This window comes from Gigantopelta aegis, chromosome 10, assembly GCF_016097555.1.
Source record: "Gigantopelta aegis isolate Gae_Host chromosome 10, Gae_host_genome, whole genome shotgun sequence".
NCBI lineage: Eukaryota > Metazoa > Mollusca > Gastropoda > Neomphalida > Peltospiridae > Gigantopelta > Gigantopelta aegis.
Window position 1 is genome coordinate 21,721,866 of NC_054708.1, and position 23,448 is coordinate 21,745,313.

General features: G+C 39.4%; 1 protein-coding gene across 1 annotated transcript; it reads right to left on the reverse strand.

Annotated features, from left to right (window-relative positions):
• Positions 1-13,927: 13,927 nt before the first annotated feature.
• On the reverse strand, positions 13,928-23,030 carry LOC121383465 (UDP-glucuronosyltransferase 1A1-like). The gene is made up of 2 exons (XM_041513532.1): positions 22,948-23,030; positions 13,928-15,818 (listed from the first exon to the last, which is right to left on the reverse strand). Exons 1-2 carry the CDS (start codon positions 22,986-22,988, stop codon positions 14,258-14,260), a joined length of 1,602 nt encoding a protein of 533 aa, XP_041369466.1. The 5' UTR covers positions 22,989-23,030; the 3' UTR covers positions 13,928-14,257.
• Positions 23,031-23,448: the final 418 nt, after the last annotated feature.

The following is a 23,448-nucleotide window of genomic DNA, read 5'->3' on the forward strand; positions in this document are numbered from 1 at the left end:
ATTTTAAAATACAACAGCAGTAAATACCATAGCATCTAAAATAACACTGAGCCACTCCATATGGAGTTATTTACGAGAGACTACTAGTATACAACACAATCGACACAGATACATATAAATATTCCAATAAAACATATTTAAGTCATTTAACACGAAATAAAATACATTACTAACCAACTTACAGTTACATACAATCTAGACATTAAAAATAGTATCTTAATAAAACACATTAAATGTAGTTAATAAAACAGTATCATGCACTATTAACATATTTAGGGCTATGTTTGTATTTTGCATTCGTAAAAAATGGGGGGGGGGGGGGGGGGGGGGGCGGCGAGACGTAGCCCAATGGTAAAGCGCTCGCTTGATGCGCGGTCGGTTTGGGATCGATCCCCGTCAGTGGGCCCATTGGGCTATCTTTCGCTCCAGCCAGTGCACCACGACTGGTACAACAGAGGCCGTGGTATGTGCTATCCTGTCTATGGGATGGTGCATATAAAAGATCCCTTGCTGCTAATCGAAAAGAGTAGCCCATGAAGTGGCGACAGCGGGTTTCCTCTCAATATCTGTGTGGTCCTTAACCATATGCCCGACGCCATATAACCGTAAAATAAAATGTGTTGAGTGCGTCGTTAAATAAACCATTTCCTTTACTTTCCTTTCGTAAATAATGTTAGCCGAAAATGCAACTTTAAATGTGAATCTATATTCAATACACAATGACGTACAAAATCATTATTTTTCAGTCCAGTGCATAAAATCATTATACTCCATAGTCTTGACTGTAAACACTGAAAGGTTTTATACAAATGTACAGCATTAAATATGTCTGTTGGATTCTAGCTTTGTTCAGTTCAGTTCAATTCTTTATTGTATGCAAGACCGTAAACCCATATATACAAGAACACATATATTGACATTTCGGAACTGGTTGTTCGAACGTTTAGCCAGCTGTTTTGGGCAACAAAATAAAACACAAAACATTTATTACTACTTATTACATTTCCAAAAATATGCAAAAATAAATATTTATAAAAGCCCGTGGTCAGCTTAACCATTATTTGAACCACTGACCTCTGGTGCGGGCGACAGTATTTTCTAGTACAGTAGCGTATAATTATACATGGTGATTTAATTGTTTATTAAAGTGTCAAATGACAATATACATAAAATTATACAAAACAAACATAAAATATATTGTCGCCTAGCCTAAATAGACGTATTGGACACCTAAAACATTTTATTACATAGAACTAAAAATAATGTTACTATATACATGTAATATCTCATTTTATTTTATATAACATTTAGTGAAATATCTTAAAATAACATTGAAATAAAAGTGTTATCAGTCACTCAGTCCTTAATTTCACTATTTCACTCTAAAATGTGTTATCGTCACTGTAGAAAGTGTTATCTTCACTGTAAGAAAGCCGGAACTATTTTGCTGTTGGCATTTTAGAAATAAAGGTAAATTGCCAAAAATTATATAATAAATAAAAAAGTTCATGTTTTTTTCTCTCAAATATGATTTATATCTCATCTCGTGACGTTTGCAAGCGCGACTCGTGAGATATGATTGCAAACTTCACTCGATGAGATATAAATCATATTTGACAGAAAACACGAAATATCCTCCATATAAATCAAGTATCTACCTAAACACAACATGCTTCAGTTTAAAGTAATGCAATTACCTCTTCTCTTCTCTACACTTTAATGCATTTGCAAAATAGATTTCTAAATTTTTCAAAACATTTCCATTCCTTAACTTTGTTAGTCATTCTGTCTGTGGGATGGTGCATATCAAAGATCCCTTGGTACTAATAGAAACAACAGCTTGTTCTGAATGTGCACGTAAAACCCTATGACCTAACCTGACCTGACCTAATGGAAACATGTAGCGGGTTTCCTCTCTAAAACTACACACCAAAAATTACCAATTGTTTGACATCCAGTAGCCGATGATTAATAAATCAATGTGCTCTAGTGGTGTCGTTAAACAAAACATTTTTTGGGGGTCATTAGTCATTCACAATAAAAAATAAATACTAATAAATAAAATAGGTTTCAAACTTATGACGATTAAAGGGGCACAACTGTGTTTAGTAGTACATTTATTGAGTCATTTTGGAGTTATTGTTCGTGATAGAGGATGTGTCGGTTGAGTTTTTGTGGGGACTCGGTGGCGCAGTGGTTAGGCCATTGGAATACAGGCTGCTAGGTACAGGGTTCGCAGCTCGGTACCGGCTCCAACCCAGATCGAGTTCTTGAGGCCTCAATGGGTAAGTGTGAGGCCACTACACCCTCTTCTCTCTTACTAATCATTAACCAACTAACAACTAACCCACTGTCCTGGACAGATGACACAGATAGCTGAGGTGTGTGTGCCCAGGACATCATGCTTGAACCTGAATTGGATATAAGCACGAAAATAAGTTGAAATGAAATGTGGGGTTTTTTTTAATTGCGGGGGGGGAGGGTGTGTGTGTGTGTGGGGGGGGGTTCTTTCCAAGATTATTGCACATTTATCATATCATAATTCAATCCCGAGCTCTACTTCTTAGGTTTAATCTTTGTGTAATACACCCAACTTTTACCCATAAGTACATTAGTGGCGTCGGAAATCATGATAATTATGCCCACTCCGCACAGAATCAAAGCTCCCGAATAACCCAGTCCGATGGCCAACCACCTGTCGTCGTTCACACTAATGTGCTTTCTCTTATAACGGCCTGTCTGTTTCACGCTGATCTTTGGAATCGTCACCGCTTGCCTAGAAGAATTCCTGCAATGACACGAAGACTGTGCCGCACATGACGCAAGCCGGACGGTTGGTACAGACATAATGGAGTACTCGGGAACACATGACACCACATCCAACCCACTGTCGTTGATTTCATAGATACAGGTATCTTCCTCCGTATCTTCTGAAAATAAATAAATAAATAAAATAAATAAATAAATAAATAAATGTTTTATTGATTAACGCACGTGTCTTTTTTCAGTCACCTACCAGTCCAACCGGAGGGTATGTACAGTTTTCATCTCCATCCTTCTGTATGTGTATGTCTGTCTGTGTCTGTTTGTCTGTCCGTCCATCCGTCTGGCTCACATATAGTTTGCCAGGTGTTTTTTTTTCACAATGCCTTGAGATATTGAACTGTTACAGATCAACTTTGACTTTCATGGCGATTTATTAATTTTTCACTTATAGTTTTGGCTATTGAATTTAGGAGATGCGAAAATGTGTTAATCCTAGCAGGGAACATGCATTGCCGTAGCAGTACTTTCAGAATGTTTGTTTAAATTTAAATTCAATATTTTCAATGTACAATGTTAAAATCTGACCGCAATTATGTTTATATATATATATATATATATATATATATATATATATGTGTGTGTGTGTGTGTGTGTGTGTGTGTGTGTGTGTGTATGTGTATGTGTGTGTGTATGTATGTATGTATGTATGTATGTATGTATGTATGTATATGTATATTAGCTGGATGCTTTCGCTTAATATTGTAAGATGCGTGCACTTCTAAACTCTGAAAACTATGCATCGCCAGTTGAAAAGCGAATTAATATATAACTGTCACCCCACCCCTTTTGTTGGCATCTTCTGACTCCTGTGATACACTTATTTTGCGTATATTGTAAAAGTAAGTAAATGATGTCATGAACGTTGGTGTATCATGCAGATGTCAAAACATGGCGGAACGTAACTAACCAATAAAAACACTGAATGCCGAATAACACTCAGTAGATTTGTTCACAAAATTATTTTAATAATTTTTATTAGTTTAAATAAGAAAAATCATTAAAAAAACACTAATGCAAATCAGGAACTAACATTTATGTTTTTTTAAAAAGCGCTAACAATTATTACAAGTGCTCTTTGAAGTTAACCAGACTGTATCTGAATTATGTATGACGCCATATACGAACACCGACACCCAAACACAGGATCAGTGCGTTCCGCGTAGCCGGCGATCTATTATTCTGTAATTGTCACCTCAATCCTCGACATCCCAGACCACCCGAGTCAGTCGTCTTTAAAATACTACCAGCAACGACAGTTTGATCACTCCACACGCGTCGAGTTTTTGAGGTGCATAAACAATTAAATCTTTATGGCGGGACTAAAGAATTATGTCGAGAGATCGAGGTTATCGAGTGTTCGAAGTTTGAGTTTTCGAAGGTCGTTATTATTAGTTTGTATAACAGTTCGGCCGGGACCGTCGTTTCAAGTCGCGAGATCGAAATTTTCGAGAGATCGAAGGTGGAATTATCGAAGTGTGACTGTATATATATCAATTCACTACGCCACGTAATATAGTGTGCGCATCGTTTTGTTTGTATACTTGTTTGTTTGTTTGTTTATTTATTTTTGTATTTGTTTGTTTCTTATTGTTTTTCTGGGGGTCTTTTTATACTTTCAAGAACAACGCTTTATGAGTTTGTAACATGACCATTCTTACATGTTTAGCAACTGAGAGTCATTAGGCATTGGTATTTTTCATTAAAGCCTATGCTTACTAAAGCTCTCCCCCCCCCCCCCCCCCCCACCATTAATTTACCGTATAAAATATATATACTATTAAGCCGTATTTATATAATAATTTTATTATTTTTTATATTTTCTGATGTGTTTTCTACAAAACATCTAAATACACTTGGCTATATAATCCGGCTATAGAGAAGTACTTAGGAGGAATGGAGTGGGATTGGCAGGATGTTTTTTTTTCTTTTCGGTTCATTAAGATATAAACGCACAAAAGTAAGCACAATCCAACCAATCAGATTGCCGTAAAGTGTATGGAACGAAAATTTAATTATTACCATGACAACTGGTTACCAAAAGGGCTTATGTCAAAAATGGTTAACACCAGACCAAAAAATTCAAATTAGCAGCTCAAACGAGATTTTGCCTTCAGTAATTTTATACATGAAAAAAACTAAAACATTCTGTTTAAGCTACTATAAACATTTGGAATACTAGGAACAATCGATATACAAACATTAATATTCTAAGCAAGAAAATGTAATTAATATCCAATTTTACTCAATAAAAATCTTATTAGCAGGAGTCATGTTTATATACATTGTATATATAAAGTCAGAAATGCCCCTTTAAGAGTTATGACTGTCATTTCTTAATGAAGTATAATGATGAAGAAAGTACTTTAAAATATATATCTAGGTGTGGTATAAAGTGTTCATTAAAATTATACTGATGAAATGTATGGAATTTTATTTCCATCCGACACGAAAATATAATTTTCATCCGACACTAAAACCAAAGTGCCTATAAAACACAAAGGGTTAATCAGAGAAGCAAATTAGCTAATCTAGATTTCAAACATGTTTCTTGGTTATGAAATAATATTGGCTAATTAAAGTTTTTGCTTTTGATAGAATGTTGCATTGATTCTGTTAAGTTGGCATCTTTGATTTCTATCAATGTCCAACGCCAAAACTATCTAACCTTCACTAAGTCACAATGGGTTAACCAAGGACTTTGTTATGCTTAGTATTAATGCAGCTCCTCCTGACTCATACCAAACTATATTACTTTACTTCTAATGTGAATGGCTTAAAATGAAGACAATGGCAAAGTTTCAAATTCCATCAGAAACTAAAACGATTTTTGTTTTTTAATATGCCCATAACAAAAAGCAAATACTTAAATCCAGTATATTCAGTTAAATAGGAATATCCTTTGTTTTTGTTTAACGACACCACTAGAGCACACTGATGTATTAATCTTCGGCTATTGGATATCAAACATTTGGTAATTTTGACATAGAGTCTTAGAAAGGAAACCCGCAACTTGTTTCCATCAGTAGCAAAGATAACAGATACTACGACCTTCGATATACTAGTCGTAGTGCACTGGCTGGAACATGAAATAGCCGAATGTGCCTACCGACGGGGATCGATCCTAGATCGACCGCGCATCAGATGGACGTTTTACCACTAGGCTACGTCCCGACCACCCCACCCCACCCCCCACCCCCACCCCACCCTCCCACACTCTAACCAAAGCATTCCGATCCTACCTTATCTTATAATCAGTTTGTATGATGTCCAGAATAAATAATGTCAGTGACCAGACCTTCAGAGCTCATAATATCCGATGTATGATGGTCCACGGTAGTAACATTTTTTTAGCTTTCGTTTTTCGTTGACTATTGAGTCTTACTGTAATTAAAGTTGTATTACATCTTATCTAGAATAGAATAGAATAGAATAGAACATAATAGATATTTAACAACACACCAGCACGAAAAATACATCGGCTATTGGATGTCAAACTATGTTTTATTTATTTACAATGCCAGTGTCTGTATATTCAATATGTTGCTAATCGTTCTCAAGTTGAAAGTAGGCCAAAAACGTCATTTTATTTTCTAATGCATGTTTTGACGTTTGTTCGTATGTTAAAAGCCTGTTTGGGCAACTATAAACATTATAACGACTGAAAACACATTGCATACACAGGCACTGATATTCTTTACAAACCGAAATGTTTTTTTTTTTGTTGTTGTTGTTATTGAAAAGGATATTTCATTCGGAAACATATTACAGGGACAGAAAATTCGGGTGCATCTATTTAAGATATAGGTATACAAATGTGTTCACTCACCATAACCCGCGATACGAAATATTCCAAAAGTATACAAAAGTGTAAATATCGCTGTCGTGTAAAATATCATTTTCTAATCTTGTGAAGATGCCGTCTAACGTGGTTGAAATCACTCTGTGAAAGATATAATGCATGACGCGCATGACTATAACCTATTAGGCAAGCTATAAATCAATATATACTGCAAGGCAAAAAAACACGTCGACAATGAAAAACGAAGAAGAGAGAGCTAGGAATAGATATTTGATTTGTACAGTATTACATATGGTATAGACAGACAGAGACAAACATACAGATATGTAGACACAGACAGAGGCAGACAGAAAGAGACAGACAGACAGACACACACACAGACAGACAGATAATATAACATATGGTATAGACAGACACAGACAGATGTGTAGACACAGACAGAGGCAGACAGACAGAGACAGACAGACAGACAAACAGACAAACAGACAGACAGAGAATATTACATATGGTATAGACAGACACACAGACAGATATGTAGACACAGACAGAGGCAGACAGACAGAGACAGACAGACATACAGACAAACAGACAGACAAACAGACAGACAGAGAATATTACATATGGTATAGACAGACACAGACAAACAGACATATATGTAAACACAGACAGAGGCAGACAGACAGAGACAAACAGACAGACAGACAGACAGAGAATATTACATATGGTATAGACAGACACAGACAAACAGACATATATGTAAACATAGACAGAGGCAGACAGACAGAGACCGACAGACAGACAAACAGACAGACAAACAGACAGACAGAGAATATTACATATGGTATAGACAGACACAGACAAACAGACATATATGTAAATACAGACAGAGGCAGACAGACAGAGGCAGACAGACAGACAAACAGACAGACAAACAGACAGACAGAGAATATTACATATGGTATAGACAGACACAGAAAAACAGACATATATGTAGACACAAACAGAGACAGACAGACAGACAAACAGACAGACAGAGAATATTACATATGGTATAGACAGACACAGACAAACAGACATATATGTAGACACAGACAGAGACAGACAGACAGAGACACAGACAGACACACAGACATATATGTAAACACAGACAGAGGCAGACAGACAGAGACACAGACAGACAAACAGACAGACAGAGAATATTACAAATGGTATAGACAGACACAGACAAACAGACATATATGTAGACCCAGACAGAGACAGACAGACAGATAAACAGACAGACAGACAATATTACATACGGTATAGACAGACACTGTCAAACAGACAGATATGTAGACACAGACAGAGGCAGACAGACAGACAGACAAACAGACAGACAGAGAAATCTTAATGATAAAACTGTCATACATGATCAAAAGCGTATCTCTGCGCTATTATTATTATTAAATGGTTTAACGTGTCCATATACCACTAGGGTTTCGAACACGCCTATCCCGAGTCCGGCCTCCGATAGGATCGGGGTCTGACTCGGGACAGGGATTCCATGCGCTATGCAGTCGAATGGGTATTTGACAAAATTGCGATTAATTCCATGAAACTCTATGGAAAACAGACAAATTCTATATTTATGTCTCTACACATTAAAACAAAGTACAAGAACAGTAATTATAATACAACAATATGTTGGGTTGGATTTAGCTTAGTCGGTTGAGTGCTCGACTGGGGTGCTTGCACTGCAGGATCAAATCACCTCTCTGGATCCATTCAACTAATTAGCTGTTTTTTTCTCGTTCCAACCAGTGCACCACAACTGGTCAAAGACCGTGGTGTGCTTTCCTGTCTGTGGGAAAGTGCACATAAAAGATCTCATGCTGCATTAGAAAAAATGTAGCGGGTTTCCTCTGAGGACTACGATTCAGAATTATCAAATGTAGCGGGTTTCCTCTGATGTCTAGGTGTCAGAATTACCAAATGTTTGACATCCAATAGCCGACGATTAATTAATCAATGTGCTCCAGTGGTGTTGTTAAACCAAACCAAACTTTAAACTTTAGACAACAATATGTAATAGTATAGAAGCCGCTCCTATCTAGCTATTAGAAACTTGACTATTACAAACTTTCAAAAATATTAAAACTATTTTCGTATTTACAATAACATACAATAGCTGTTAATTATGTACAGAGGTATTAGACCATTGTTGATGTACGTTTAAAAAATACATATTGTATTTTGCTTATTTAAATTCTAATTGTATAGAAAGTGTAAAAATAAATCAGCTACCAACATTAATAAGGATACATCCTTCAAAACAACACGTGTTCAACTGGCTCAGTCGGTAGAGCGTTCGCCTGAAGTGATCTGGACCCATTCTTTAATTTTTTATTTTTTTTTCGGTCCCAACTAGTGCGCTACGACTGGTATATCAAATGCTGTGGTACCGATATGTGCCGTTTTGTTTGTGGGAAAACCGCACATAAAGACCGCTTGCTGATAGTGGAAAAAGTAGCGGGTTTCTAAGTACATACTTGGATATAATTAAATTATTGCCACAAATGTTTTGAATAATATGTTGGAAACAGAAGTTGTACATACCGATTTTTTTTTTAATCGTATAGATTGATTTTATTTCGGTTTGTTTGTATGCATGTTTGGATTTATTATTACTCTCTCTCTCTCTCTCTCTCTCTCTCTCTCTCTCTCTCTCTCTCTCTCTCTCTCTCTCTCTCTCTCTCTCTCTCTCTCTCTCTCTCTCTCTCTCTCTCTCTCTCCTTTATGTCTCTTGCTGTATGTATGCATATATGTATTGATGTATGAATATATATATATTGTATGTATGTCGAGGTTGACTATTACATACATAGATATTAACGCACTGGCGCAGGGGATAATTAAATCCATATGTATGCATATATGTGTGTATCTATGTATCTATGTATGTATGTATGTATGTATGTATGTGTGTATGTGTGTGTACGTGTGTGTATGTGTATGTGTATGTGTATGTGTATGTGTATGTGTATGTGTATGTGTATGTGCACGATCGTTGGGCCAGTGGTCTCGGGTTTGTTACTCCTTTCAACCAGTGCTTCACGACTGGTACATCAAAGGCCAAATAGTGTCAAATCTGTGGGAAATGTCTGTAAAACCATCCTTACTGCTTTATCGTTTGGAATAGCCTATGTGGCGACATCGCGTCTCTCCTCCCTCCCTCCCTCCCCTCGCTCTTTCTCTCTCTCTCTCTCTCTCTCTCTCTCTCTCTCTCTCTCTCTCTCTGCTCTGATTCTCTCTCTCTGCTCTGATTCTCTCTCTCTCTCTCTCTCCTCTCTCTCTCTCTCTCTGCTCTGATTCTCTCTCTCTCTCTCTCTCTCTCTCTCTCTCTCTCTCTCTCTCTCTCGCAGAGGGAGCGCTCGAGTCTCTCCAGAGCTCTCTCTCTCTCTCTCTCTCTCTCCAGCTACTCTCTCTCTCTCTCTCTCTCTCTCTCTCTCTCTCTCTCTCTCTCTCTCTCTCTCTCTCTCTCTCTCTCTCTCTCTCTCTCTCTCTCTCCCAAATTTAATGTCGAAGCGACTCAAGCTTTCTTTTGCTTTTCACTATATTAAGGAAACTACTTTTTTTCCATGATAATTATAATAGTGTATGTAGAAGTGTGGCTGTATTCCTCTCTCCGTTCTTTTTTGTTTGTTTGAAAGAAATAAACACTGTAACTATGGAGTAAAAACTTGAAGTAAAACGCATTTAATCAGCCAGCTTTACAAACCGTTAGTATCATCAGTACAATGCGAATAAGATCAATTGTGATCAGACACAATAAACCTTTCTTCTGCTGCCGTAATTTCCTACAGAAAAATGAGTTTTATTGCTCTCTGCCATAAAAATGTCCATTAATTTAGAGCTTACATTCAACACGAAAAGAAAGAGAGAAAGCAAATGGAGACGAGGAACTTGCATGTGTTTTGTTTTTGTTTTGTCATTTTTGTATTGCTGCTCTGCGACGACGAACATACATTTTATTTTTGGTCCGTGTTTTAAGGTCGTGAGATGGAAATCTATATGGTTATTAATAATTAAATAAAATTGTATTATTTTCTGATTTTGTTTTTTGAATTGTTTTCTCGTTAAAAACCTTGTTTAAAAATTAAATTGATGACTTTTGTCGTTATCTGACAGCCTTGAAATGTTCAATTATTTTCGTTAGTATATTTCATTATCTTGTATCCATGATGGTGACTTTAAATTAACGGCATGGACCGGTAGTCATATTTTTCTATTAAAAGGCAACAACAACAGTCGATGAATCACATTAAACATTAATAACAAAAATCTGCGAACAAATCAGTGTGGAATACAGTTGATAGTTATAGGATATTAAACGAGTTTCCATTTCGTATAATTTGTATGTCCAGAGTAAAATAATTTTCAATTGATACGAACTTTAACGACTAAACACATTTTCCTTTTAGAATATCCGTGTCCAAATATCGAATGTGTTTCTGATCGTTCTGATATTTAGTAGCAGTTCAAACTTCCTAATATTAATGTGTTCGTACGGAAAAGTTTTTGTTTTGTTTTGTTTAACGACACCACTAGAGCACATTGATTAATTAATCATCGGCTATTGGATGTCAAACATTTGGTAATTCTGACTCGTAGTCATTAGAGGAAACCCGCTATATTTTTCCCAATGGCGCAAGGGATCTTTTATATGCACTTTCCCACAGACAGGATAGCACATACCATGGCCTTTGGCCAGTTGTGGTGCACTGGTTGTAACGAGAAAACCCCAATCGGTACGTTCAGTGGATCCACTGAGGTGGTTCGATCCTGCAACGCAAGCACCTTGAGCCAGCAAAAAAAGTAAAGGTTTTTTTATTTAACGACGCCATTGAAACACATTGATTTTTTTTTGTATCTTATCATCGGCTATTGGACGTCAAACATATGGTCATTCTGACACTGGCTTTTAGAGGAAACCCGCTGTCGCCACATAGGTTACTCTTTTACGACAGGCAGCTAGGGATCTTTTATTAGTGCTTCCCACAGGCAGGATAGCACAAACAATGGCCTTTGTTGAATCAATTATGGATCACTGGTCGGTGCAAGTGGTTTACACCTACCCACTGAGCCTTGCGGAGCACTCACTCAGGGTTTGGAGTCGGTATTTGGATTAAAAATCCCATGCCTCGACTGGGATCCGAACCCAGTACCGACCAGCCTGTAGACCGATGGCTTAACCACGACGCCACCGAGGCCGATAGAAACACTGTGGATAAACACAGATCTATATACAGATCTAAAATGTATTAAATGGGTAAATGTACAGGGCCGTACCCTAATCAAAATCCGGGTGCGGGGGGGGGGGGGGGGGGGGGGCACTACTTGTCATAAACAAATGAAACACTATATACAAATTACACCCTGAGATGTGTATGCTATTTTCTGGAGTAAAAAATAAAGGTGAGATTTTCAGAGTGGGGAAACTGCTCCCCCACGCCCCCGCCTCCCTGAGGGTACGGCCCTGATGTTACAATGGCAGAAATCTTAGGACATAAATTCTTGATCCGCACCTGAAAATAAAATCAACACCAATACGTTTGAAACAGACGTATATCTAAAATAGTGTAATAAGAGTATAAGCTATGTGTTGGTTGAAGGGACATAAAGTGGCAGCGATTTGTGTTATTAACAATATAAATGTATTCACGAATGACGACCTATATTTGACCTTTAATGTTTGGGTCAAAATGGCCCTTTTTAGACAGTCACATCGAAATGTTTCACTGGTATGTAGACAAGACACTAGATAGATAGTCATGTAATCAACAGGGCATCCAAATATTGAACTCGAATACTCGATGGTCAAACTCGACCCGGACCCGAGTACCCGACACGTACACTAGATGATAATGAGACTAAGGAATAAAGTAAGATAGCATTATGCATCTTAATTCCAGCGCTGAACATGGATGCCAAGTCAAGCCATTGTATTGTATTCCACACATTTGACTTTTGTTTTCCCTCTATGTCTCATAGCCCTGTAATGTAATTGGTGGCTAGCACATGGACAAATGACGTAAAAATAGAATTAAATGAGAGCGTTCTTCCTTGTACGGGTACTTGAGTTCTGTGAACGGAATTGAGTCTTGCTAGACTCGGCCCGTGCCCCGAGTACTTGAGTACTTGTGGATACCCTAGTAATCAATCACTATTTTGCCAAATGCCCATTCAACTCAGCATTGTGCAGAGATACTGTTTTGATCACGGATAAAGGGCTTGATGTAGATCAGGGGTAAAGCGGTCACTTGGTGCGCGGTCGGTCTAGGATCGATCCCCGTCGGTGGGCCCCATTGGGTTATTTCTCGTTCTAGCCAATGCACCACGACTGGTATATCAAAGGCCGTGGTATGTGTTATTCTGTCTATGAGATGGTGCATATAAAAAAGATCCCTTGCTACTAATTAAAAATTAAGTTTGTCAAGCGTTTTGGTCCGGTCCGCGTTTAACCAACACCCATCACTAACACTTGATGTCAATACAGATAGGCATTACGTTCAAACCAATTAATAGTTTGTAAAATATATAAACAAAATAATGCATTGATTCTTAATTAACATAATGTATTCATTAAAAATTATTTACCTTTTGCAAATTGAATATAATAATTGACAGGGGGCTTAAAAATCATAAAAATTAAAAATCATAAAAATTAAATGATTTGGCCTTGTTGATCTAGCACGTGTGAGGTCATGTGACATGTACCGAATGTTAATTCATCTTCCGCCATTTTAAGTCAATTTCTACGTATCACATGGACCCGATATCGATAATTTTAAGGAAAAAACAAAAACGACTTTGTAAATTAATGGTTTTAGGGGTTTGTAAAGTTTTGTATTTAGATACTTACATGTCTAAACTTTATTGTTAATGAAAATGTTCTAGAACTGTGAAGAAAAATCTCACAATGAACGACAAGCAGACGACAAGAAATCGGATGTTCATTGCGCGGACAGTGTACAAAAAAAAAAACCTGAACGGAGTTGGAAGCATAACGCAGTTAGGGACGATGACGATATGTTAAATCAGGGTCGTAGAGACGATATGTAAAACTGAGGTTTCAACCTATAGTGGGTGGTGGCAAAACACATTTCAAAATCAAAGACACTTATCTGTAAAATACTTTTTAAAAAAGGTTTTGTGCCTCACAGACATGCCTCCCCGCGGCCATGTTAATCTATATATTTTCTATTAATACATTTTATTCATTGTAAGTGAGCGTGTTAACAACAAACAAAAAACACCCAGGTATACAAAAATATAAATATAATATGTACATATAAGTATTCATTTTTAAAGAAAGAAAAAGTAGAACTCCAAATTAATAAAGACCCAAAGTCAGTGTAAGTGGATTCCTTTCTGAGCAAATACATATAACATTGTCAATAATTGACCTTGTAGTCCAAATTAAAAAAAATGTTTATTAAGTTATTATTATGATCGTCGGCATCGTCATCATCACCATCATCAACAACAACATCAACATATCCTTTTTTGTCTTCGTCTTCATCGTTCTGATTAGTAGTAGTCATTTAGAAGATAGAAATGAAGGTAAAACAGCCACTAACATTGTAACAATAACTACTGACGTTTCTTTTTCTTTGAAGATGTTTTTCGGTTTCTACAGCAAATGAACCGGATAACCTTCACTAACAAATATACAGTGATGACGATCACACCGGAAATAACCAGCCATACGTCACCATACGTGTACTGGAATATATTGATATCTGCACCCCCTGGCCTCAAATGATCCCCTCCGTACTTCAGAACATGTTCCACGGCACTGGCTGCACGCTGTCTTGGAGTCTCTGGTCGGTCCTTGAATAAGGCTGAAGCCCTTTTCATGTTGGCAGCATACGACGGATCGTTTAAGACATTGTTGACAGATTCGATAATTTCGTCTTCTGTGGCGCTGATGATGTTCAGAGAAGTTCCAACACGAAAATGCGAGACTCTCTTCGCGATTGCAAAATTGTCGCCATGAAGCGGAGTGCATAGTATGGGGACCCCATTATACAATGCTTCGTAGAAAGTGTTTTTCCCACAGTGGGATACAATAAGCTTCAGCTTTCGGTGTCCCAGAACGTCACGCTGGGGCACCCATTTTAATATTTTGACATTCCCCATGTCCTCATCATGGTCCAGCTTGAAAATAACGTTCTGTTTTAGTCTCCTAAAAGCTGAAGTTAGTTTTTCGATAAACGCTTTGGGAGCTCCTTTCACAGTATCACCAAATGCCACCAGTATTACGCCATGTTCAGCGTTGTCGAAATATCTTTCTAGCTCGGGTGTCAAAGGTTTAGCTGGAAGGGTTGTCAGTCCACCAACTTGAACAAAGTTGGGAAATGTGGCCTTTGGGAAATCTACAATGTGATCGGAATTTTCCAGATGCAAAAGAGATCTCTTAAATATCTTTTGAATGTTGCTGGTTTCTAAACTCACTCCAAACTTTCCGAGGTCAAATCTGGGAAGAACAAACCAATCTATTAACGGTAACGATAACGTGATCACTAAGTTTGCTAGCCTTTCTGGCATAGTCATTTCATTGGAAAAGGCACTCAGCACATGTGGAACAGTGTTGCCCTGGAATGGTTGGCCACAACGAACATCGTCTTGTATCGACGAAACGGAGACTGTGGGAATGCCTAAAGAGTATGGCAATGCAAACAGACACCGTGCGAAAGGAAATCCGTCGACAATCGCCAAGTCAAACCGAGCTTCCGACAGCTTGTGCACCAAAGACTGGTCTGTAATGTAGTGCTCACAAAGTTTTCCTAATATCTCCGTCGTGTCAGATACAGACTTTAAAGCTTTCAAAGTCTGAGTCTCTTCTTTGAACGCATGCGCCAAAAACTTGTCCATCTTGTTATTCAATTCGTCCAACTCCTGGCTTGCGTGGGACACCAGAAGGTTGATCTTGGCATCACCGAGACATTTGGTAGCGTCAAAGAATGACACAACAAGCAAGGTGACGTTGTGTCCTCTGTTGGCCAGCTCTGACCCAACTGCAGCGGCCTCCAGACAGTGACTGGTCGCTAGTAGCGGCAGGAGAAGCACGTTAGAGGAACTCACAAAGGGTACCAGTAAAGATGGAAGCAGCGCCAGTGCCAATATCTTCAACATGACTGCCATGTCGAATCTGAAAATGTATGATGCATGTTTCTTAGAGTAATGCATTATCTGTTTATAAAATCCCGAAGAAGGTAGTGATATGCCATATAACGACCACAATTTAAGGTTGGACATTTATATAAATGAACACGCACACGTATACACGTACGTACGTACGTACATACATACATACACATGCATACACACACATACATACATACACACACATACATACATACATACACACATACGTAAGCGGATCGACCGCGTAGATTGTAGGCCCCATGCATATGGTTGAGTTAAAAGAGCTTCCTTTTATGGAAGCTTCGATAGCTCAGAGCATATCGTGGTTAGTCTTGCAATTTGCGGGCGAATCGGTGCCACAGGTTCGAGTCCCAGCAACGGCATGGCACAATTTGTGTGGCCAGAAAGGATTTAATTATCCCCTGCGCCAGTGCGTTAATATCTATGTACGTAATAGTCAACCTCGACATACATACAATATATAGATATTCATACATCAATACATACTAGCCAGTGCCAGGTCTGCCCACTGTTTCATGCACGTAAGCGGGATCGACCGCGTAGACTGTAGGCCCCATGCATATGGTTGAGTTAAAAGAGCTTCCTTTTATGGAAGCTTCGATAGCTCAGAGCATATCGTGGTTAGTCTTGCAATTTGCGGGCGAATCGGTGCCACAGGTTCGAGTCCCAGCAACGGCATGGCACAATTTGTGAGGCCAGAAAGGATTTAATTATCCCCTGCGCCAGTGCGTTAATATCTATGTATGTAATAGTCAACCTCGACATACATACAATATATAGATATTCATACATCAATACATACTAGCCAGTGCCAGGTCTGCCCACTGTTTCATGCACGTAAGCGGGATCGACCGCGTAGATTGTAGGCCCCATGCACATGGTTGAGTTAAAAGAGCTTCCTTTTATGGAAGCTTCGATAGCTCAGAGCATATCGTGGTCAGTCTTGCAATTTGCGGGCGAATCGGTGCCACAGGTTCGAGTCCCAGCAACGGCATGGCACAATCTGTGAGGCCAGAAAGGATTTAATTATCCCCTGCGCCAGTGCGTTAATATCTATGTATGTAATAGTCAACCTCGACATACATACAATATATAGATATTCATACATCAATACATACTAGCCAGTGCCAGGTTTGCCCACTGTTTTATGCACGTAAGCGGGATCGACCGCGTAGATTGTAGGCCCCATGCATATGGTTGAGATAAAAGAGCTTCCTTTTATGGAAGCTTCGATAGCTCAGAGCATATCGTGGTCAGTCTTGCAATTTGCGGGCGAATCGGTGCCACAGGTTCGAGTCCCAGCAACGGCATGGCACAATTTGTGAGGCCAGAAAGGATTTAATTATCCCCTGCGCCAGTGCGTTAATATCTATGTATGTAATAGTCAACCTCGACATACATACAATATATAGATATTCATACATCAATACATACTAGCCAGTGCCAGGTCTGCCCACTGTTTCATGCACGTAAGCGGGATCGACCGCGTAGATTGTAGGCCCCATGCACATGGTTGAGTTAAAAGAGCTTCCTTTTATGGAAGCTTCGATAGCTCAGAGCATATCGTGGTCAGTCTTGCAATTTGCGGGCGAATCGGTGCCACAGGTTCGAGTCCCAGCAACGGCATGGCACAATCTGTGAGGCCAGAAAGGATTTAATTATCCCCTGCGCCAGTGCGTTAATATCTATGTATGTAATAGTCAACCTCGACATACATACAATATATAGATATTCATACATCAATACATACTAGCCAGTGCCAGGTCTGCCCACTGTTTCATGCACGTAAGCGGGATCGACCGCGTAGATTGTAGGCCCCATGCACATGGTTGAGTTAAAAGAGCTTCCTTTTATGGAAGCTTCGATAGCTCAGAGCATATCGTGGTCAGTCTTGCAATTTGCGGGCGAATCGGTGCCACAGGTTCGAGTCCCAGCAACGGCATGGCACAATTTGTGAGGCCAGAAAGGATTTAATTATCCCCTGCGCCAGTGCGTTAATATCTATGTATGTAATAGTCAACCTCGACATACATACAATATATAGATATTCATACATCAATACATACTAGCCAGTGCCAGGTCTGCCCACTGTTTCATGCACGTAAGCGGGATCGACCGCGTAGATTGTAGGCCCCATGCACATGGTTGAGTTAAAAGAGCTTCCTTTTATGGAAGCTTCGATAGCTCAGAGCATATCGTGGTCAGTCTTGCAATTTGCGGGCGAATCAGTGCCACAGGTTCGAGTCCCAGCAACGGCATGGCACAATCTGTGAGGCCATTTACAGTACAATATCTATGTATGTAATAGTCAACCTCGACATACATACAATATATAGATATTCATACATCAATACATACTAGCCAGTGCCAGGTCTGCCCACTGTTTCATACACGTCAGCCGGATCGACCGCGTAGATTGTAGGCCCCATGCACATGGTTGAGTTAAAAGAGCTTCCTTTTATGGAAGCTTCGATAGCTCAGAGCATATCGTGGTTAGTCTTGCAATTTGCGGGCGAATCGGTGCCACAGGTTCGAGTCCCAGCAACGGCATGGCACAATTTGTGAGGCCAGAAAGGATTTAATTATCCCCTGCGCCAGTGCGTTAATATCTATCTATGTAATAGTCAACCTCGACATACATACAATATATAGATATTCATACATCAATACATACTAGCCAGTGCCAGGTCTGCCCACTGTTTCATGCACGTAAGCGGGATCGACCGCGTAGATTGTAGGCCCCATGCATATGGTTGAGTTAAAAGAGCTTCCATTTATGGAAGCTTCGATAGCTCAGAGCATATCGTGGTCAGTCTTGCAATTTGCGGGCGAATCGGTGCCACAGGTTCGAGTCCCAGCAACGGCATGGCACAATTTGTGAGGCCAGAAAGGATTTAATTATCCCCTGCGCCAGTGCGTTAATATCTATGTATGTAATAGTCAACCTCGACATACATACAATATATAGATATTCATACATCAATACATACTAGCCAGTGCCAGGTCTGCCCACTGTTTCATGCACGTAAGCGGGATCGACCGCGTAGATTGTAGGCCCCATGCACATGGTTGAGTTAAAAGAGCTTCCTTTTATGGAAGCTTCGATAGCTCAGAGCATATCGTGGTCAGTCTTGCAATTTGCGGGCGAATCAGTGCCACAGGTTCGAGTCCCAGCAACGGCATGGCACAATCTGTGAGGCCAGAAAGGATTTAATTATCCCCTGCGCCAGTGCGTTAATATCTATGTATGTAATAGTCAACCTCGACATACATACAATATATAGATATTCATACATCAATACATACTAGCCAGGTCTGCCCACTGTTTCATACACGTAAGCCGGATCGACCGCGTAGATTGTAGGCCCCATGCACATGGTTGAGTTAAAAGAGCTTCCTTTTATGGAAGCTTCGATAGCTCAGAGCATATCGTGGTCAGTCTTGCAATTTGCGGGCGAATCAGTGCCACAGGTTCGAGTCCTAGCAACGGCATGGCACAATCTGTGAGGCCAGAAAGGATTTAATTATCCCCTGCGCCAGTGCGTTAATATCTATGTATGTAATAGTCAACCTCGACATACATACAATATATAGATATTCATACATCAATACATACTAGCCAGTGCCAGGTCTGCCCACTGTTTCATACACGTCAGCCGGATCGACCGCGTAGATTGTAGGCCCCATGCACATGGTTGAGTTAAAGGAGCTTCCTTTTATGGAAGCTTCGATAGCTCAGAGCATATCGTGGTTAGTCTTGCAATTTGCGGGCGAATCGGTGCCACAGGTTCGAGTCCCAGCAACGGCATGGCACAATTTGTGAGGCCAGAAAGGATTTAATTATTCCCTGCGCCAGTGCGTTAATATCTATGTATGTAATAGTCAACCTCGACATACATACAATATATAGATATTCATACATCAATACATACTAGCCAGTGCCAGGTCTGCCCACTGTTTCATGCACGTAAGCGGGATCGACCGCGTAGATTGTAGGCCCCATGCATATGGTTGAGTTAAAAGAGCTTCCATTTATGGAAGCTTCGATAGCTCAGAGCATATCGTGGTCAGTCTTGCAATTTGCGGGCGAATCGGTGCCACAGGTTCGAGTCCCAGCAACGGCATGGCACAATTTGTGAGGCCAGAAAGGATTTAATTATCCCCTGCGCCAGTGCGTTAATATCTATGTATGTAATAGTCAACCTCGACATACATACAATATATAGATATTCATACATCAATACATACTAGCCAGTGCCAGGTCTGCCCACTGTTTCATGCACGTAAGCGGGATCGACCGCGTAGATTGTAGGCCCCATGCACATGGTTGAGTTAAAAGAGCTTCCTTTTATGGAAGCTTCGATAGCTCAGAGCATATCGTGGTCAGTCTCGCAATTTGCGGGCGAATCAGTGCCACAGGTTCGAGTCCCAGCAACGGCATGGCACAATCTGTGAGGCCAGAAAGGATTTAATTATCCCCTGCGCCAGTGCGTTAATATCTATGTATGTAATAGTCAACCTCGACATACATACAATATATAGATATTCATACATCAATACATACATGCATGCATAATGCATACATACACGGAGAGGGGGGAAGAGAGAGAGAGAGAGAGAGAGAGAGAGAGAGAGAGAGAGAGAGAGAGAGAGAGAGAGAGAGAGAGAGAGAGAGAGAGAGAGAGATGGGGGGGGGTGACATACACGGAGACAGACAGATACACACACACACACATACAAACATACATACGTACATATACATACATTAATACATTCACACATATATCAATACATCAATACATACATACATCAATACATGCCACAGGTTCGGGTCTCGGTAACGGCATGAGGAAATTTGTGAAGGCAATAAACAATTTTAATATCCCCTGTTCCAGTGCGTCATTGAATATATGTATGATTAAGTCAAAACCCGACATACATACAATAGAGAGATTCAAAATATAAAAATACATACATACATACATACATACACGGATGCCTCAATAGCTCAAAAGGTATTGTGGCAAGTCTGCAAGTTGCGGACGATTCGGTGCCGTATGTTCGAGTCCCAGCAACGGCATGGGACAATTTGTGAGGCCAGAAATTATTTCAATATCCCCTGTGCCAGTGCGTTAATATCTATGTATATTACAGTCAACCTCGACATACATACAATATATAGATATTCATACACCAATACATACAAACATACATACATATACATATTCGAGATTGCATCTTTTTGGCATGGAAAAGTATTACTGACTTTGTGTATCAGCTGAATAATAATAAAATCTTCTCTTTCTTTAGTTTTATTATGCAAATGGTGGATGTAAAATATATAGTATCTACAGCGTAATCATCATTATTTCTCGGCAGTTGCATCTGTATTGTCCCCAATACTGGTTTCGTTCTCTAGTGTACATTATATAACAGGTATGTATTATATTTTCGTTGTACTCTTAAATTCGTAGACTGCTGCAGTTTCTTTAAATATGTAAATATTTGACTGTGCACCCCGAATTGTGACATGGAAGTCGCTGACTTAATACAGTACAACCCGAAAAACAGCTTTAATCCATGAGTATCTGAAGGGGCAAAGTTCGGTGTTCAGTTTGTTACTAATACACACCGAACATATATTGTATTCTCTATACATACCCGGATATATAGTCTATACATAGAGTACTACTAACCGACAAACTCTGACCAATCTGACCGGCCTCGGTGGCGTCGTGGTTAGGTCATCGGTCTACAGGCTGGTAGGTACTGGGTTCGGATCCCAGTCGAGACATGGGATTTTTTATCCAGATATCTACTCCAATCCCTGAGTGAATGCTCCGCAAGGCTCGATGGGTAGGTGTAAACCATTTTCACCGACCAGTGATCCATAACTGGTTCAACAAAGGCCATGGAAAGCGCAAATAAAAGATCCCTTGCTGCCTGTCGTAAAAGAGTAGGATATTCGTGGCGACAGCGGGTTTCCTCTAAAAACAGTGTCAGAATGACCATATGTTTGACGTCCAATAACCGATGATAAGATAAAAAAAATCTATGTGCTCTAGTGGCGTCATTAAATAAAAACCAAACTTTTAAAATCCGCTCCACTGGCCTGCACTATAGCCACTGGAAATTAAAGACCCAGTGGAGCTGATTTTAATCAGATTGAATGACATAATGCAGTACAACCTGAAAAACAGCCTGCCATGCGCCAATCTAATTAAAATTATCTCCACTGGTTAATTACTATTACCTGTGGATCTAACAGCACCCCGTTGAAGCTCATGTCCAATTGACCTTTCATTCGATCAATCAAAACCTTACTTGCAAAAGCATGCCAGTGATTTGAAAAGAATTTGAAAACATTCGGGATTATGCCGAGGGTATACGAAATGATTCGGGTGAATTACGAAGTATGCCGGAAACTTAATTTCAATATAAATTCGTTTCAAGACGAAAACAAAAACCGTGATGGTATAGCCATAAAATCTGTTTATACTAGTATAATATCCAGAGTTTATTACTGCATGTTTTCCTCCTGTTTTTAATGTTGAAATAGGTCAACAAGTTCGCCTGTTGCATGAAGTCTCGCCCGATATTCTTAGAATTTGTATGCTCCCGAATAACGCTATAAAAGACGAAGTGCAATTAGTCGATATTTAAATTGTTATTTATAGATGAAATGTCACCTGGACATGGGAGTCCACGCAATGCTGTTAGATATACTGGTAGATCAGTAGAGCTAATTTTAATCAGATTGGCCATGCGCAACTGTAGGGTCAAAGTTCATTGTTCAGTTTGTTACTACGACATATTACGAAAACATATTGAGCCAAATTTACAAAGCCTGTTTTTTTCTGAAACGCAGGTGTACATGTGTTTATGTAAATGTATGTAGTTACACGCGTGTAAGCCATAAACAGGCGTTGTAAATTCGGCCTATTGTGTTCTGAAACGTATACATATCCGGGTATACAGTCTATACGCGTGTACTGCCAACCGACAAACACATCTTATATAAAGTGTATACTTCTTGTTAAACAGAGCAAGACAATGTCTTCGCATAAAATGTTACAAATCTGCCTGGCTACTTAATATTATAGGCTACGTACATGCGTCTGTGCGTGGTAGAAACTGTCGATATCACTGTCATGGAGACCGACACAAATACATATCCACTTGTGTCAGTTTTGAAGGTTCCAGTGTCCTCAAACAATTCCCAAGGCCGATAAGGTTGACGTTTACTAATAAAACTGATATAAGCTTAAAGCAGTGTTTCAACAAACCCAGGCAGTATACCAAAGTGTGACACCACTAATTTAATCTACCTGCCAGAAAGTGGGGTTGGGATGGGGTTGGTGGGGTTACATACAATTTAAGGGATTTGATTAATGTTTTTATTTATTTATTAGAAACCCTCATTTTCGCAGCAAATTTCAGTTTAATTTTTGGAGGGTTACCTTGAACTGATTTCAACTTCTTGTGTACACAGCATTACAACTGAATAACAAATTAAAGTATATTTATTTATTGGCAATGAATATTAGTATTTGCACAAATAATCAATGTAGGGCAGGACGTAGACCAGTGATAAAGCGCTCGACTGATGCGCA

Bases quoted from the DNA above. Each gene is read 5' to 3' on its own strand.
- LOC121383465 (XM_041513532.1), bottom strand. From the start codon at position 22,988: ATGACAGTGATATCGACAGTTTCTACCACGCACAGACGCAT. The intron at 15,819-22,947 runs GTACGTAGCCTA...ATACATTTTCAG, and splicing joins TCTACCACGCACAGACGCAT to ATTCGACATGGCAGTCATGT.